The sequence below is a fragment of the Salmo salar genome, chromosome ssa14, assembly GCF_905237065.1.
Source record: "Salmo salar chromosome ssa14, Ssal_v3.1, whole genome shotgun sequence".
Taxonomy (NCBI): Eukaryota; Metazoa; Chordata; class Actinopteri; order Salmoniformes; family Salmonidae; genus Salmo; species Salmo salar.
The window spans coordinates 90,108,081-90,127,671 of record NC_059455.1 but is presented as its reverse complement, the minus strand read 5'-3'; the positions used below and the strand labels follow the sequence as shown (position 1 = coordinate 90,127,671).

The 19,591-nt window shown below is 52.2% G+C and overlaps 1 protein-coding gene across 1 annotated transcript in view; it reads left to right on the top strand.

The window, feature by feature from the left end:
- LOC106570565 (zinc finger protein 704) overlaps window positions 1-19,348 on the top strand; it is an 89,832-nt gene extending 70,484 nt beyond the window's left edge. The window contains exons 5-9 of the mRNA XM_045694933.1: window positions 13,308-13,408; window positions 13,751-14,042; window positions 14,907-15,041; window positions 17,940-18,037; window positions 18,310-19,348. Coding sequence (XP_045550889.1) covers window positions 13,308-13,408; window positions 13,751-14,042; window positions 14,907-15,041; window positions 17,940-18,037; window positions 18,310-18,424 — 741 coding nt within the window. The 3' untranslated portion in view covers window positions 18,425-19,348. The remainder of the gene's footprint in view (window positions 1-13,307; window positions 13,409-13,750; window positions 14,043-14,906; window positions 15,042-17,939; window positions 18,038-18,309) is intronic.
- The last annotated feature ends 243 nt before the right edge of the window (window positions 19,349-19,591 follow it).

Below are 19,591 nucleotides of genomic sequence, written 5' to 3'. Positions count from 1 at the left end.
CCTACACTCTAACCACTAGGCTACCTGCCCCCCTACACTCTAACCACTAGGCTACCTGCCGTCCCTACACTCTAACCACCAGGCTACCTGCCGTCCCTACACTCTAACCACCAGGCTACCTGCCGTCCCTACACTCTAACCACTAGGCTACCTGCCGTCCCTACACTCTAACCATCAGGCTACCTGCCGTCCCTACACTCTAACCACTAGGCTACCTGCCGTCCCCTACACTCTAACCACTAGGCTACCTGCCGTCCCTACACTCTAACCACTAGGCTACCTGCCGCCCCTACACTCTAACCACTAGGCTACCCGCCGCCCCTACACTCTAACCACTAGGCTACCTGCCGTCCCTACACTCTAACCATCAGGCTACCTGCCGTCCCTACACTCTAACCACTAGGCTACCCGCCGTCCCTACACTCTAACCACTAGGCTACCTGCCGTCCCTACACTCTAACCACTAGGCTACCTGCCGTCCCTACACTCTAACCACTAGGCTACCTGCCGTCCCTACACTCTAACCACTAGGCTACCTGCCGTCCCTACACTCTAACCATCAGGCTACCTGCAGTCCCTACACTCTAACCACTAGGCTACCCGCCGTCCCTACACTCTAACCACTAGGCTACCTGCCCCCCCCTACACTCTAACCACCAGGCTACCTGCCCCCCCCCTACACTCTAACCACTAGGCTACCTGCCGTCCCTACACTCTAACCACTAGGGTACCTGCCCCCCCTACACTCTAACCACTAGGCTACCTGCCGTCCCTACACTCTAACCACCAGGCTACCTGCCGTCCCTACACTCTAACCACCAGGCTACCTGCCGTCCCTACACTCTAACCACTAGGCTACCTGCCGTCCCTACACTCTAACCACCAGGCTACCTGCCGTCCCTACACTCTAACCACTAGGCTACCTGCCGTCCCTACACTCTAACCACCAGGCTACCTGCCGTCCCTACACTCTAACCACTAGGCTACCTGCCGCCCCTACACTCTAACCACTAGGCTACCCGCCGCCCCTACACTCTAACCACTAGGCTACCCGCCGTCCCTACACTCTAACCACTAGGCTACCCGCCGTCCCTACACTCTAACCACCAGGCTACCTGCCGTCCCTACACTCTAACCATTAGGCTACCTGCCATCCCTACACTCTAACCACTAGTCTACCTGCCGTCCATACACTCTAACCACTAGGCTACCTGCCTCCCCTACACTCTAACCACCAGGCTACCTGCCGTCCCTACACTCTAACCACTAGGCTACCCGCCGTCCCTACACTCTAACCACTAGTCTACCTGCTGCCCCTACACTCTAAGCACTAGGCTACCTGCCCCCCGCCCTACACTCTAACCACCAGGCTACCTGCCCCCCCCCTACACTCTAACCACTAGGCTACCTGCCTCCCCTACACTCTAACCACCAGGCTACCTGCCGTCCCTACACTCTAACCACTAGGCTACCCGCCGTCCCTACACTCTAACCACTAGTCTACCTGCTGCCCCTACACTCTAAGCACTAGGCTACCTGCCCCCCGCCCCTACACTCTAACCACCAGGCTACCTGCCCCCCTACACTCTAACCACTAGGCTACCTGCTGCCCCCCACACTCTAACCACCAGGCTACCTGCCGTCCCTACACTCTAACCACTAGGCTACCTGCCGCCCCTACACTCTAACCACTAGGCTACCTGCCGTCCCTACACTCTAACCACCAGGCTACCTGCCATCCCTACACTCTAACCACCAGGCTACCTGCCGTCCCTACACTCTAACCACTAGGCTACCTGCCCCCCCTACACTCTAATCACTAGGCTACCTGCCGTCCCTACACTCTAACCACTAGGCTACCTGCCCCCCCCACACTCTAACCACTAGGCTACCTGCCGTCCCAACACTCTAACCACTAGGCTACCTGCCGTCCCTACACTCTAACCACCAGGCTACCTGCCGTCCCTACACTCTAACCACCAGGCTACCTGCCGTCAATACACTCTAACCACTAGGCTACCTGCCGCCCCTACACTCTAACCACTAGGCTACCCGCCGCCCCTACACTCTAACCACTAGGCTACCCGCCGTCCCTACACTCTAACCACTAGGCTACCCGCCGTCCCTACACTCTAACCACCAGGCTACCTGCCGTCCCTACACTCTAACCATTAGGCTACCTGCCATCCCTACACTCTAACCACTAGGCTACCTGCCGTCCATACACTCTAACCACTAGGCTACCTGCCTCCCCTACACTCTAACCACCAGGCTACCTGCCGTCCCTACACTCTAACCACTAGGCTACCCGCCGTCCCTACACTCTAACCACTAGTCTACCTGCTGCCCCTACACTCTAAGCACTAGGCTACCTGCCCCCCGCCCTACACTCTAACCACCAGGCTACCTGCCCCCCCTACACTCTAACCACTAGGCTACCTGCTGCCCCCACACTCGAACCACCAGGCTACCTGCCGTCCCTACACTCTAACCACTAGGCTACCTGCCGCCCCTACACTCTAACCACTAGGCTACCTGCTGCCCCCACACTCTAACCACCAGGCTACCTGCCGTCCCTACACTCTAACCACTAGGCTACCTGCCGTCCCTACACTCTAATCACTAGGCTACCTGCCGTCCCTACACTCTAACCACTAGGCTACCTGCCGTCCCAACACTCTAACCACTAGGCTACCTGCCGTCCCTACACTCTAACCACCAGGCTACCTGCTGTCCCTACACTCTAACCACCAGGCTACCTACCGTCCCTACACTCCAACCACTAGGCTACCTGCCGTCCCTACACTCTAACCACTAGGCTACCTGCCATCCCTACACTCTAACCACTAGGCTACCTGCCATCCCTACACTCTAACCACTAGGCTACCTGCAGTCCCTACACTCTAAGCACTAGGCTACCTGCCGTCCCTACACTCTAACCACCAGGCTACCTGCCGTCCCTACACTCTAACCACTAGGCTACCTGCCGTCCCTACACTCTAACCACTAGGCTACCTGCCGCCCCTACACTCTAACCACCAGGCTACCTGCCGTCCCTACACTCTAACCACCAGGCTACCTGCCGTCCCTACACTCTAACCACTAGGCTACCTGCCGTCCCTACACTCTAACCACTAGGCTACCTGCCGTCCCTACACTCTAACCACTAGGCTACCTGCTGCCCCTACACTCTAACCACCAGGCTACCTGCCTCCCCTACACTCTAACCACTAGGCTACCTGCTGCCCTTACACTCTAACCACTAGGCTACCTGCCGTCCCTACACTCTAACCACTAGGCTACCTGCTGCCCCTGCACTCTAACCACCAGGCTACCTGCCTCCCCTACACTCTAACCACTAGGCTACCTGCTGCCCTTACACTCTAACCACTAGGCTACCTGCCGTCCCTACACTCTAACCACTAGTCTACCTCCTGCCCCTACACTCTAACCACTAGGCTACCTGCCATCCCTACACTCTAACCACTAGGCTACCTGCCGTCCCTACACTCTAACCACTAGGCTACCTGCCGTCCCTACACTCTAACCACTAGGCTACCTGCCGCCCCTACACTCTAACCACTAGGCTACCTGCCGTCCCTACACTCTAACCACTAGGCTACCTGCCGCCGCTACACTCTAACCACCAGGCTACCTGCCGTCCCTACACTCTAACCACCAGGCTACCTGCCTCCCCTACACTCTAACCACTAGGCTACCTGCCGTCCCTACACTCTAACCACTAGGCTACCTGCCGTCCCTACACTCTAACCACCAGGCTACCTGCCTCCCCTACACTCTAACCACTAGGCTACCTGCCATCCCTACACTCTAACCACTAGGCTACCTGCTGACCTTACACTCTAACCCCTGGCTACCTGCCGTCCCTACACTCTAACCACTAGTCTACCTGCCGCCCCTACACTCTAACCACTAGGCTACCTGCCGTCCCTACACTCTAACCACCAGGCTACCTGCCGTCCCTACACTCTAACCACCAGCCTACCTGCCGTCCCTACACTCTAACCACTAGGCTACCTGCCCCCCCCTACACTCTAACCGCTAGGCTACCTGCCATCCCTACACTCTAACCACTAGGCTACCTGCCGTCCCAACACTCTAACCACTAGGCTATCTGCCGTCCCTACACTCTAACCACTAGGCTACCTGCCGTCCCTACACTCTAACCACCAGGCTACCTGCCGTCCCTACACTCTAACCACCAGGCTACCTACCGTCCCTACACTCTAACCACTAGGCTACCTGCCGTCCCTACACTCTAACCACTAGGCTACCTGCCGTCCCTACACTCTAACCACTAGTCTACCTGCTGCCCCTACACTCTAACCACTAGGCTACCTGCCGACCCTACACTCTAACCACCAGGCTACCTGCCGCCCCTACACTCTAACCACTAGGCTACCTGCCGTCCCTACACTCTAACCACCAGGCTACCTGCCTCCCCGACACTCTAACCACCAGGCTACCTGCCATCCCTACACTCTAACCACTAGGCTACCTGCTGCCCTTACACTCTAACCACTAGGCTACCTGCCGTCCCTACACTCTAACCACTAGTCTACCTGCCGTCCCTACACTCTAACCACCAGGCTACCTGCTGCCCCTACACTCTAACCACCAGGCTACCTGCCTCCCCTACACTCTAACCACTAGGCTACCTGCCTCCCCTACACTCTAACCACTAGGCTACCTGCCATCCCTACACTCTAACCACTAGGCTACCTGCTGCCCTTACACTCTAACCACTAGGCTACCTGCCGTCCCTACACTCTAACCACTAGTCTACCTGCTGCCCCTACACTCTAACCACTAGGCTACCTGCCGACCCTACACTCTAACCACTAGGCTACCTGCCATCCCTACACTCTAACCACTAGGCTACCTGCTGCCCTTACACTCTAACCACTAGGCTACCTGCCGTCCCTACACTCTAACCACTAGTCTACCTGCTGCCCCTACACTCTAACCACTAGGCTACCTGCCGACCCTACACTCTAACCACCAGCCTACCTGCCGTCCCTACACTCTAACCACTAGGCTACCTGCCTCCCCTACACTCTAACCACCAGGCTACCTGCCGTCCCTACACTCTAACCACTAGGCTACCTGCCGTCCCTACACTCTAACCACTAGGCTACCTGCCCCCCTACACTCTAACCACTAGGCTACCTGCCGTCCCTACACTCTAACCACCAGGCTACCTGCCGTCCCTACACTCTAACCACTAGGCTACCTGCCTCCCCTACACTCTAACCACCAGGCTACCTGCCGTCCCTACACTCTAACCACTAGGCTACCTGCCGTCCCTACACTCTAACCACTAGGCTACCTGCCCCCCTACACTCTAACCACTAGGCTACCTGCTGCCCCTACACTCTAACCACTAGGCTACCTGCCGACCCTACACTCTAACCACCAGCCTACCTGCCGTCCCTACACTCTAACCACCAGGCTACCTGCCGTCCCTACACTCTAACCACCAGGCTACCTGCCGTCCCTACACTTTAACCACTAGGCTACCTGCCGTCCCTACACTCTAACCACTAGGCTACCTGCCGCCCCTACACTCTAACCACTAGGCTACCCGCCGTCCCTACACTCTAACCACTAGGCTACCCGCCGTCCCTACACTCTAACCACCAGGCTACCTGCCGTCCCTACACTCTAACCACTAGGCTACCTGCCGTCCCTACACTCTAACCACTAGTCTACCTGCCATCCCTACACTCTAACCACTAGGCTACCTGCCGTCCCTACACTCTAACCACTAGGCTACCTGCCCCCCTACACTCTAACCACTAGGCTACCTGCCGTCCCTACACTCTAACCACCAGGCTACCTGCCGTCCCTACACTCTAACCACTAGGCTACCTGCCGTCCCTACACTCTAACCACTAGGCTACCTGCCTCCCCTACACTCTAACCACTAGGCTACCTGCCATCCCTACACTCTAACCACTAGGCTACCTGCTGCCTTTACACTCTAACCACTAGGCTACCTGCCGTCCCTACACTCTAACCACTAGTCTACCTGCCGCCCCTACACTCTAACCACTAGGCTACCCGCCGTCCCTACACTCTAACCACTAGGCTACCTGCCGTCCCTACACTCTAACCACCAGGCTACCTGCCGTCCCTACACTCTAACCACTAGGCTACCTGCCGTCCCTACACTCTAACCACCAGGCTACCTGCCGTCCCTACACTCTAACCACTAGGCTACCTGCCCCCCTACACTCTAACCACTAGGCTACCTGCCGTCCCTACACTCTAACCACCAGGCTACCTGCCGTCCCTACACTCTAACCACCAGGCTACCTGCCGTCCCTACACTCTAACCACTAGGCTACCTGCCCCCCCTACACTCTAACCACCAGGCTACCTGCCGTCCCTACACTCTAACCACTAGGCTACCTGCCCCCCCTACACTCTAACCACTAGGCTACCTGCCGTCCCTACACTCTAACCACCAGGCTACCTGCCGTCCCTACACTCTAACCACCAGGCTACCTGCCGTCCCTACACTCTAACCACTAGGTTACCTGCCGTCCCTACACTCTAACCATCAGGCTACCTGCCGTCCCTACACTCTAACCACTAGGCTACCAGCCGTCCCTACACTCTAACCACCAGGCTACCTGCCGTCCCTTCACTCTAACCACTAGGCTACCCGCCGCCCCTACACTCTAACCACTAGGCAACCCGCCGCCCCTACACTCTAACCACTAGGCTACCCGCCGTCCCTACACTCTAACCACTAGGCTACCTGCCGTCCCTACACTCTAACCACCAGGCTACCTGCCGTCCCTACACTCTAACCACTAGGCTACCCGCCGCCCCTACACTCTAACCACTAGGCTACCCGCCGCCCCTACACTCTAACCACTAGGCTACCTGCCGTCCCTACACTCTAACCACCAGGCTACCTGCCGTCCCTACACTCTAACCACTAGGCTACCTGCCGTCCCTACACTCTAACCACTAGGCTACCTGCCGTCCCTACACTCTAACCACTAGGCTACCTGCCGTCCCTACACTCTAACCACTAGGCTACCTGCCGTCCCTACACTCTAACCACCAGGCTACCTGCCGTCCCTACACTCTAACCACCAGGCTACCTGCCGTCCCTACACTCTAACCACTAGGCTACCTGCTGTCCCTACACTCTAACCACCAGGCTACCTGCCGTCCCTACACTCTAACCACTAGGCTACCTGCCGTCCCTACACTCTAAGCACCAGGCTACCTGCCGTCCCTTCACTCTAACCACTAGGCTACCCGCCGCCCCTACACTCTAACCACTAGGCTACCCGCCGCCCCTACACTCTAACCACCAGGCTACCTGCCTCCCCTACACTCTAACCACTAGGCTACCTGCCGTCCCTACACTCTAACCACCAGGCTACCTGCCGTCCCTACACTCTAACCACTAGGCTACCTGCCCCCCCTACACTCTAACCACTAGGCTACCCGCCGCCCCTACACTCTAACCACCAGGCTACCTGCCTCCCCTACACTCTAACCACTAGGCTACCTGCCGTCCCTACACTCTAACCACCAGGCTACCTGCCGTCCCTACACTCTAACCACTAGGCTACCTGCCCCCCCTACACTCTAACCACTAGGCTACCTGCCGTCCCTACACTCTAACCACTAGGCTACCTGCCGTCCCTACACTCTAACCACCAGGCTACCTGCCGTCCCTACACTCTAACCACTAGGCTACCTGCCGTCCCTACACTCTAACCACCAGGCTACCTGCCGTCCCTTCACTCTAACCACTAGGCTACCTGCCGCCCCTACACTCTAACCACTAGGCTACCCGCCGCCCCTACACTCTAACCACTAGGCTACCCGCCGTCCCTACACTCTAACCACTAGGCTACCTGCCGTCCCTACACTCTAACCACCAGGCTACCTGCCGTCCCTACACTCTAACCACTAGGCTACCTGCCGTCCCTACACTCTAACCACCAGGCTACCTGCCGTCCCTACACTCTAACCACTAGGCTACCTGCCCCCCCTACACTCTAACCACCAGGCTACCTGCCGTCCCTACACTCTAACCACTAGGCTACCTGCCTCCCCTACACTCTAACCACCAGGCTACCTGCCGTCCCTACACTCTAACCACTAGGCTACCTGCCGTCCCTACACTCTAACCACTAGGCTACCTGCCCCCCTACACTCTAACCACTAGGCTACCTGCCGTCCCTACACTCTAACCACCAGGCTACCTGCCGTCCCTACACTCTAACCACCAGGCTACCTGCCGTCCCTACACTCTAACCACTAGGCTACCTGCCGTCCCTACACTCTAACCACTAGGCTACCTGCCCCCCTACACTCTAACCACTAGGCTACCTGCCGTCCCTACACTCTAACCACCAGGCTACCTGCCGTCCCTACACTCTAACCACTAGGCTACCTGCCGCCCCTACACTCTAACCACTAGGCTACCTGCCGCCCCTACACTCTAACCACTAGGCTACCCGCCGTCCCTACACTCTAACCACTAGGCTACCCGCCGTCCCTACACTCTAACCACCAGGCTACCTGCCGTCCCTACACTCTAACCACTAGGCTACCTGCCGTCCCTACACTCTAACCACTAGTCTACCTGCCATCCCTACACTCTAACCACTAGGCTACCTGCCTCCCCTACACTCTAACCACCAGGCTACCTGCCGTCCCTACACTCTAACCACTAGGCTACCCGCCGTCCCTACACTCTAACCACTAGTCTACCTGCTGCCCCTCCACTCTAAGCACTAGGCTACCTGCCCCCCTACACTCTAACCACCAGGCTACCTGCCGTCCCTACACTCTAACCACTAGGTTACCTGCCGTCCCTACACTCTAACCATCAGGCTACCTGCCGTCCCTACACTCTAACCACTAGGCTACCTGCCGTCCCTACACTCTAACCACCAGGCTACCTGCCGTCCCTTCACTCTAACCACTAGGCTACCTGCCGCCCCTACACTCTAACCACTAGGCTACCCGCCGCCCCTTCACTCTAACCACTAGGCTACCTGCCGTCCCTACACTCTAACCACTAGGCTACCCGCCGCCCCTACACTCTAACCACTAGGCTACCCGCCGTCCCTACACTCTAACCACTAGGCTACCTGCCGTCCCTAAACTCTAACCACTAGTCTACCTGCCGTCCCTACACTCTAACCACCAGGCTACCTGCCGTCCCTACACTCTAACCACTAGGCTACCTGCCGACCCTACACTCTAACCACCAGGCTACCTGCCGTCCCTACACTCTAACCACTAGGCTACCTGCCGACCCTACACTCTAACCACCAGGCTACCTGCCGTCCCTACACTCTAACCACCAGCCTACCTGCTGCCCCTACACTCTAACCACTAGGCTACCTGCAGCCCCTACACTCTAACCAGTAGATTGATTTAAGAAGTAGTTGTACTGTAGTATCAATGATCTTGGCAAGACAAGTGGAATGTCCCAAAAGAAGGCATGTCCTGCACTTGTTTTATACATGTTGCTAGCTAGCTAATGTAATACCTTCTCTTTTCTGAACTCCAAGTCATATGCTGACTGAGGTAGAATTTGGGACACAGCGTGAAAGTGTGAAAGTGACTGATCCTGACACGTGGCGATGCCTGATGCCGTCTCTGGACCACAACATGGCACAAACACCATGCTTAGAAACAAGAAGGGCATGAAAACAAGTTGGGCGGACACATGTCGTGGCCACTCAGATTAACCGAACGCTCATTCATTTATTTATTTATTCATGTTGTCCCTCTTTCTTATCAGGGGAGCAGAATGATTGGATTGTGAAGCATGGGCTCTGGTCTGTTGTGTAACTGTCAATTCTGTCAATCCCCCCACCCCTAACCCACACACACACACCCCAGATGCATTTCCAGTCATTTATCCTGCTTAATTACAGCCACACATAAGGTCACCTGGTATAATTGAAATAAATTATTTTAATATCTTCACTGGAAAACATGAAGATTATGCAGCAGGTCTTTTCTCCCATCAGATCAATAGGATATCTCTGGGGGGGGGGGTTGAAGTGGGATATACGGAGAGATGGAGACAGACAAAGAGAGAGAGAATGGTAGAGAGGGAGAGATACTGAGAGAAAAAAATATCAGAATTATGCTGCCTGTGTAAACGCTGCTAAAATATTGTTTGATAGATTTTTAAGTTCCACTTTTCAAATCTAGTGTTGGTAATAAATCACTTCAGAGACTCTGACCCATATTGGTTTCTAAAAGAAGTTGCCAGTGTTCATGGTTCCCAGGCCAACCAGAGCCTAGTGCTGCTCTTCTCTTCCTGGTTCCGAGGCCAACCAGAGCCTAGTGTTGCTCTTCTCTTCCTGGTTCCCAGGCCAACCAGAGCCGAGTCCTGCTCTTCTCTTCCTGGTTCCCAGGCCAACCAGATGCGAGTCCTGCTTTTCTCTTCCTGGTTCCCAGGCCAACCAGAGCCTAGTGTTGCTCTTCTCTTCCTCCTCTGAGCCAAAATACAATGCTGTTCGTTCTCCACACTTTTTTAATGAACTGTGTGCAGCTGGCATGGGGGCTTCACAGGGCTTTGTTACCCAAGGACCAAAACATCATCTGTTATAAGTAGGGTGGCAGGTAGCCTAGCAGTTCAGAGCGTTGGGCCAGTAATCCCTAAGCCGACTAGGTGAACAATCTGTCTATGTGCCCTTGAGCAAGGCTCTTAACCCTCATTGCTTCTGTGAGTCACTCTGGATAAGAGCGTTTGCTAAATGACTAATAATGTAAATTTAAAGGACTGCCCTGAACAATGGGCAAATAGATGACCCCCATCATAAAGGACTGACCAGGGACCACATGACCCCCATCATAAAGGACTGACCAGGGGCCACATGACCCCCATCATAAAGGACTGACCAGGGACCACATGGACCCATCATAAAGGACTGACCAGGGACCACATGACCCCCATCATAAAGGACTGACCAGGGGCCACATGACCCCCATCATAAAGGACTGACCAGGGGCCACATGACCCCCATCATAAAGGACTGACCAGGGACCACATGACCCCCATCATAAAGGACTGACCAGGGACCACATGGACCCATCATAAAGGACTGACCAGGGGCCACATGACCCCCATCATAAAGGACTGACCAGGGGCCACATGACCCCCATCATAAAGGACTGACCAGGGGCCACATGACCCCCATCATAAAGGACTGACCAGGGGCCACATGACCCCCATCATAAAGGACTGACCAGGGACCACATGGACCCATCATAAAGGACTGACCAGGGACCACATGACCCCCATCATAAAGGACTGACCAGGGACCACATGACCCCCATCATAAAGGACTGACCAGGGACCACATGGACCCATCATAAAGGACTGACCAGGGACCACATGGACCCATCATAAAGGACTGACCAGGGGCCACATGACCCCCATCATAAAGGACTGACCAGGGACCACATGACCCCCATCATAAAGGACTGACCAGGGACCACATGACCCCCATCATAAAGGACTGACCAGGGGCCACATGGACCCATCATAAAGGACTGACCAGGGGCCACATGACCCCCATCATAAAGGACTGACCAGGGGCCACATGGACCCCCATCATAAAGGACTGACCAGGGGCCACATGGACCCATCATAAAGGACTGACCAGGGACCACATGACCCCCATCATAAAGGACTGACCAGGGACCACATGACCCCCATCATAAAGGACTGACCAGGGACCACATGACCCCCATCATAAAGGACTGACCAGGGGCCACATGACCCCCCATCATAAAGGACTGACCAGGGACCACATGACCCCCATCATAAAGGACTGACCAGGGACCACATGACCCCCATCATAAAGGACTGACCAGGGACCACATGGACCCATCATAAAGGACTGACCAGGGGCCACATGGACCCATCATAAAGGACTGACCAGGGGCCACATGACCCCCATCATAAAGGACTGACCAGGGACCACATGACCCCCATCATAAAGGACTGACCAGGGACCACATGACCCCCATCATAAAGGACTGACCAGGGACCACATGACCCCCCATCATAAAGGACTGACCAGGGGCCACATGGACCCCCCATCATAAAGGACTGACCAGGGACCACATGACCCCCATCATAAAGGACTGACCAGGGGCCACATGGACCCCCATCATAAAGGACTGACCAGGGGCCACATGACCCCCATCATAAAGGACTGACCAGGGGCCACATGACCCCCATCATAAAGGACTGACCAGGGACCACATGACCCCCCATCATAAAGGACTGACCAGGGACCACATGACCCCCATCATAAAGGACTGACCAGGGACCACATGACCCCCAGCATAAAGGACTGACCAGGGGCCACATGGACCCCCATCATAAAGGACTGACCAGGGACCACATGACCCCCATCATAAAGGACTGACCAGGGACCACATGACCCCCCATCATAAAGGACTGACCAGGGACCACATGACCCCCATCATAAAGGACTGACCAGGGGCCACATGACCCCCATCATAAAGGACTGACCAGGGACCACATGACCCCCATCATAAAGGACTGACCAGGGGCCACATGACCCCCATCATAAAGGACTGACCAGGGGCCACATGACCCCCATCATAAAGGACTGACCAGGGGCCACATGACCCCCATCATAAAGGACTGACCAGGGACCACATGACCCCCATCATAAAGGACTGACCAGGGACCACATGACCCCCATCATAAAGGTGTTTCTGTTGTACTTCACTTTTTAAAAGTACTACTTATATTGATTACTGCATTGTTGGGAAAGCGCTTTCAAGAAAGCCATTTCACTGTACTTGTGCATGTGACAAAACTTGAAACGGAACGAACTCTGACGAGTGATCAGAGAATTAAGACACGTCTGTCCTCAGAAGGCTTTCAACTGGACACACACACACCCCATCTGGTCATGTGTTCCTTTGTAGCTCAGTCCTTTGTAGTGGGTTCGATTCCCAGGACCACCCATATGTAAAATATATGCACAAATGACTGACTGACTAAGTCATTTGGATAAAAGCGTCTGCTAAATGTTATTTATTATTATACATTTTTTTATTATCTGAAAGTTGCTGCTCGGACGGAATTGGCCTCAGAGGGCCATGCTGTAATTACAGAGGACAGGTTGTGTGAGAAATGGTACAGAGCAGAGGCACGCGCTTGTGGCATATTTGATGTGAGAAAAGGATGACTTGGCTGGTGTTCAACGTTGTTCTCTCTCTCTCCTGTGTGTAATGTCCAGAACTCCATGAAGGTGATGTTCAAGTGTCTGTGGAAGAACTGTGGGAAGGTTCTGAGCTCTGCTGCTGGGATACAGAGACACATCCGGACCGTTCACCTGGGGTAACACACACACACACACACACACACACACACACACCCATCCAACTTTTGACCCCCTCCAGCGAGAGATAACAGAGGCCTCTCCTCTCGATGGCCTTTCACTGAGATTGTCAATGAACAACAGCAGATTAAATCCGGTGGGATTATCACCACGGTAACATTTCCTCATTTTGGCTCAGCGTGACAGGCCAGGGATGAATGAGGACGGAACAGAACAATGGTATCACATAGATCAGCGATCTGGTCCAATCCTAATTTCTCTGTAATGATAAGAGAAGGGCTCATCCAATCCAACTCCATGCTGATATTAAGCCCTAATTGTAACCCCTCCCTCTCTCCCAGGCGGAACTGTGACTCTGACTGCAGTGACGGAGAGGAGGATTTCTACTACTCAGAGATCAAACTCAACACAGACTCAGTGGCTGACGGTCTGAGCAGCCTGTCCCCCATCTCCCCCTCCGTGCTCTCCCCCGTCCCTCCCTCCAATGACCGCCACAGACGACCCCCCGCAGAGGGCAGCAACGGGTCCAGTGGGAACAAGGAGAACCACAGCCACGCCCACTCAAACACCACGCCCCTCAGTCGCTCCGCCCCCAGTGCCCTCTACCTCATCCACACTGACCACGCCTACCAGGTCAGAGAGACACCCACAAAACTACTGGCCACGCCTACTGATAGCTTAAGTAGAAAAGTGCTTCCGGTATTTGGGTTTTAAGCAGGTGTCAAAGTGCTTCCGGTATTTGGGTTTTAAGCAGGTGTCAAAGTGCTTCCGGTATTTGGGTTTTAAGCCGGTGTCAAAGTGCTTCCGGTATTTGGGTTTTAAGCAGGTGTCAAAGTGCTTCCGGTATTTGGGTTTTAAGCAGGAGGTGTCAAAGTGCTTCCGGTATTTGGGTTTTAAGCAGGAGGTGTCAAAGTGCTTCCAGTATTTGGGTTTTAAGCAGGAAGTGTCAAAGTGCTTCCGGTATTTGGGTTTTAAGCAGGTGTCAAAGTGCTTCCGGTATTTGGATTTTAAGCAGGTGTCAAAGTGCTTCCAGTATTTGGGTTTTAAGCAGGAGGTGTCAAAGTGCTTCCGGTATTTGGGTTTTAAGCAGGTGTCAAAGTGCTTCCAGTATTTGGGTTTTAAGCAGGAGGTGTCAAAGTGCTTCCAGTATTTGGGTTTTAAGCAGGAAGTGTCAAAGTGCTTCCAGTATTTGGGTTTTAAGCAGGAAGTGTCAAAGTGCTTCCAGTATTTGGGTTTTAAGCAGGAAGTGTCAAAGTGCTTCCAGTATTTGGGTTTTAAGCAGGAGGTGTCAAAGTGCTTCCAGTATTTGCTAAAGACACTGTACAGATACATTTTCATTGATTAAGTGCTTGATTGACTCTTATTGTTTGGTTGATTTGATTTGTTGGTTAATGAATTGATTGACTGACTTTATTTATCGTGTGTGTGTGTGTGTGTGGCTATACACTGGTCTTTAAAGGTGTGACTGCCTCGTGACTTGTTGCTGTCCCTTTCCAGGCCACATCTCCAGTCACCATCCCCTCCACTGGGTCAGGCCCAGGCTCTGCTGCCTCCACCTCCTTCACCCCCAGCAGCAGCTCCAACTTCAGCATCTCTTGGCAGTCACCTCCTGTCACCTTCACTGGCACCGCTGTGAGTATAAACGCCCCAACAGATCCACAGATGACGCAATCTCTATTGCCCTCCACACTGCCCTTTCCCACCTGGACAAAAGGAACACCTATGCTTGGTGGTGCCCCTTACTTAGTGGTGTTGCAGGCTCAGGGGCCTTTCAGAACAGGTGGATATACACTGCTCAAAAAAATAAAGGGAACACTTAAACAACACAATGTAACTCCAAGTCAATCACACTTCTGTGAAATCAAACTGTCCACTTAGGAAGCAACACTGATTGACAATAAATTTCACATGCTGTTGTGCAAATGGAATAGACAACAGGTGGAAATTATAGGGAATTAGCAAGACACCCCCAATAAAGGAGTGGTTCTGCAGGTGGGGACCACAGACCACTTCTCAGTTCCTACGCTTCCTGGCTGATGTTTTGGTCAGTTTTGAATGCTGGCGGTGCTTTCACTCTAGTGGTAGCATGAGACGGAGTCTACAACCCACACAAGTGGCTCAGGTAGTGCAGCTCATCCATCCATTGTGCAAGGAGGAGCAGGAGAAGCACTGCCAGAGCCCTGCAAAATGACCTCCAGCAGGCCACAAATGTGCATGTGTCTGCTCAAACGGTCAGAAACAGACTCCATGAGGGTGGTATGAGGGCCCGATGTCCACACGTGGGGGTTGTGCTTACAGCCCAACACCGTGCAGACGTTTGGCATTTGCCAGAGAACACCAAGATTGTCAAATTCGCCACTGGCGCCCTGTGCTCTTCACAGATGAAAGCAGGTTCACACTGAGCACGTGACAGACGTGACAGAGTCTGGAGACGCCGTGGAGAACGTTCTGCTGCCTGCAACATCCTCCAGCATGACCGGTTTGGCGGTGGGTCAGTCATGGTGTGGGGTGGCATTTCTTTGGGGGGCTGCACAGCCCTCCATGTGCTCGCCAGAGGTAGCCTGACTGCCATTAGGTACCGAGATGAGATCGTCAGACCCCTTGTGAGACCATATGCTGGTGCGGTTGGCCCTGGGTTCCTCCTAATGCAAGACAATGCTAGATCTCATGTGGCTGGAGTGTGTCAACAGTTCCTGCAAGAGGAAGGCATTGATGCTATGGACTGGCCCGCCCGTTCCCCAGACCTGAATCCAATTGAGCACATCTGGGACATCATGTCTCGCTCCATCCACCAACGCCACGTTGCACCACAGACTGTCCAGGAGTTGGCGGATGCTTTAGTCCAGGTCTGGGAGGAGATCCCTCAGGAGACCATCCGCCACCTCATCAGGAGCATGCCCAGGCGTTGTAGGGAGGTCATACAGGCACGTGGAGGCCACACACACTGCTGAGCCTCATTTTGACTTGTTTTAAGGACATTACATCAAAGTTGGATCAGCCTGTAGTGTGGTTTTCCACTTTAATTTTGAGTGTGACTCCAAATCCAGACCTCCATAGGTTGATAAATTGGATTTCCATTGATTATTTTTGTGTGATTTTGTTGTCAGCACATTCAACTATGTAAAGAAAAAAGTATTTAATAAGATTATTTCTTTCATTCAGATCTAGGATGTGTTGTTTAAGTGTTCCCTTTATTTTTTGGAGCAGTATATATTGAGATCATGTGGCAGATCATGTGACACTTAGATTGCACACAGATGGACTTTATTTAACTAATTATGTGACTTCTGAAGGTAATTGGTTGCACCAGATCTTATTTAGGGCTTCATAGCAAATGGGGTGAATACATATGCACGCACCACTTTTCCGTATTTTTTATTTTTTTAAACAAGTTATTTTTTCATTTCACTTCACCAATTTGGACTATTTTGTGTATGTCCATTACAAATTACAGGTTGTAATGCAACAAAATAGAAAAAACGCCAAGTGGGATGAATACTTTTGCAAGGCATTGTAGTCCCACTAAGCGCAAACCAGATGGGATTGTATCAACAGCAAATCACCCCCACACCATCCTCCTCCTCCATGCTTCACGGTGGGAACCACACATGCTGAGATAATCCATTCAGCTACTCTGTGTCTCACAAAGACACGGCGGTTGGAACCAAAAATGTCAAATTTGGACCAAAGGACAGATTTCCACCGGTCTAATGTCCATTGCTCGTGTTTCTTGACCCAAGCAAGTCTCTTCTTATTATTGGTGTCCTTTAGTAGTGGTTTCTTTGCAGCAATTTGACCATGAAGGCCTGATTCACACAGTCTCCTCTGAACAGTTGATGTTGATGTATCTGTTACTTGAAGCATTTATTTGGGCTACAATTTCTGATGCTGGTAACTCTAATGAATTTATCCTCTGTAGCAGAGGTAACTCTGGGTCTTCCTTTCCTGTGGCGGTCCTCATGAGAGCCAGTTTCATCATAGCGCTTGATGATTTTTGCGACTGCACTTGAAGAAACTTTCAAAGCTCTTGAAATGTTCCGGATTGACTGACCTTCATGTCTTAAAGTAATGATGGACTGTCGTTTCTCTTTGCTTATTTGAGCTGTTCTTGCCATAATATGGACTTGGTATTTTACCAAATAGGGCTATTTTCTGTATACCACCCTACCTTGTCACAACACAACTGATTGGCTCAAATGCATTAAGGAGGAAAGAAATTCCACAAATTAACTTTTAACAAGGCACACCTGTTTATTGAAATGCATTCCAGGTGACTACCTCATGAAGCTACAATGTAGAAAATAGTAAAAATTATGAAAAAACCTTGAATTATTAGGTGTGTCCAAACTTTTGACTGGGTCTGTACATATTACCTCAATTACCTTAACTACCTACCTCGTACCCCTACACACATCACACACAACAATACAGCCTCTCAAGCATAACAGTGTTTTTTTGTGTCTGTATCTAAATTAAAGTTCTGTCTATATTTGTGTTCTGATAGTTCTTGTTGTGTTTGTCTTCCTCCAGGTCTCTCCCACTCACAGTCGGACTCAGAGCTTTGGGGAGCAGCGGCCCCCCACCATAGCAGTCCTCTCCTCCCCTCCCAGAGCCACTGGCTCACTCAGGTACTGATGACCTCTCCTGGCTGACCTTTCACTGATGACCTCAGAACTTAGGTTTTCTTGTGACTTCAGGATGCCCAATGTTGTATTCAAATTTAGAGAGAGCAACCATGTCTTGTTTAGGAATCAAGCAAATGATCAGATTACCATTATTCATGTTTTCTTCACTTGCATAAACTAAATCAACAATTTTGGATGTTGTTTTGTCTATTGTTATAAACCAAGTCAAAGATAACAACCGTATTTGACCATATCCTCATCTCGCCCCTCTCCAGCCGTAAGTCCCGTGGCGAGGGTAAGAAGTGTCGTAAAGTGTACGGGATGGAGAACAGGGACATGTGGTGCACCGCCTGCCGATGGAAGAAAGCCTGCCAGAGATTTACTGACTGATTTACTGACTGAACCAACCAAGTAACCGACCAACCGCTGAGGGTTGCTGCCTGCCCTTCGCCATGGAAATCAGGGCTGTTCCTTTCTGTTCCCTTCCTATGCATGCGTTAACGTCACTCCAAAACCAATTATCGGTCTACTCCATTCCAAACCGACCCCTCCCTAACCCGACCGCCTATCAGAACCAACAGGGTGGAGCCTACTAGTGTCCTGAGTAAATCCCAAGTTAACTGTAGCTCCCTCCCACTTCCAACCTCGGAAACAACAACCAACACGCAGCTCCAGCTCTAAAGATGACAACAACAACACCAAAAGAACTCTGCTTTTTATATGTTGAGTTTGTTGTCTCTCTTCTTTCTATGTTTTGAAAAAGCAGCTCAGATTTATTTTTAAAGGAACGTTCGTCAGGTCAGAAGGGACCAGAAAAGAGGCTCCCTTTGTCCATGAACAACTTCTTATTTTTTCAGAGAAGACCGGCCATTTTGTTTTATCTTTGGGAGAATGAAAAGAGAGGAGAGGAAATATCCTTCTTTCCTCACTCCCTTTCTCTCTGTTCTATCCTGTACAGTCTGGATCTCCACTCCCTCTCTCCCCTGTCCTCACCCCAGAGAATGGATCTTGTGTCTGGACTCGGGAGGGGTCGATAGCACCCCCTGCTGGGGGAAAATGGATCAATTCCAAAACAAATACAAATACCCAGTCAGCGTGCTGAACAGACTAACATTGCCAGCAGCAACAAGCCCCACACCACAACAAGCAATTCAACACACAGCAACACAGGACAACACAGTTTTCTGTCTCAAATGTAATGTATATCTATCTATCCCTCCATCTATCCTTCCTATCTATCTTTATCTGTCTATCCCTCCATCTATCCTTCCTATCTATCTTTATCTATATATCCTTCCTATCTATCTTTATCTATCTATCCCTCCATCTATCCTTCCTATCTATCTTTATCTATCTATCCTTCCTATCTATCTTTATCTATCTATCCTTCCTATCTATCTTTATCTATCTATCCCTCCATCTATCCTTCCTATCTATCTTTATCTATCTATCCTTCCTATCTATCTTTATCTATCTATCCCTCCATCTATCATTCCTATCTATCTTTATCTATCTATCCCTCCATCTATCCTTCCTATCTATCTTTATCTATCTATC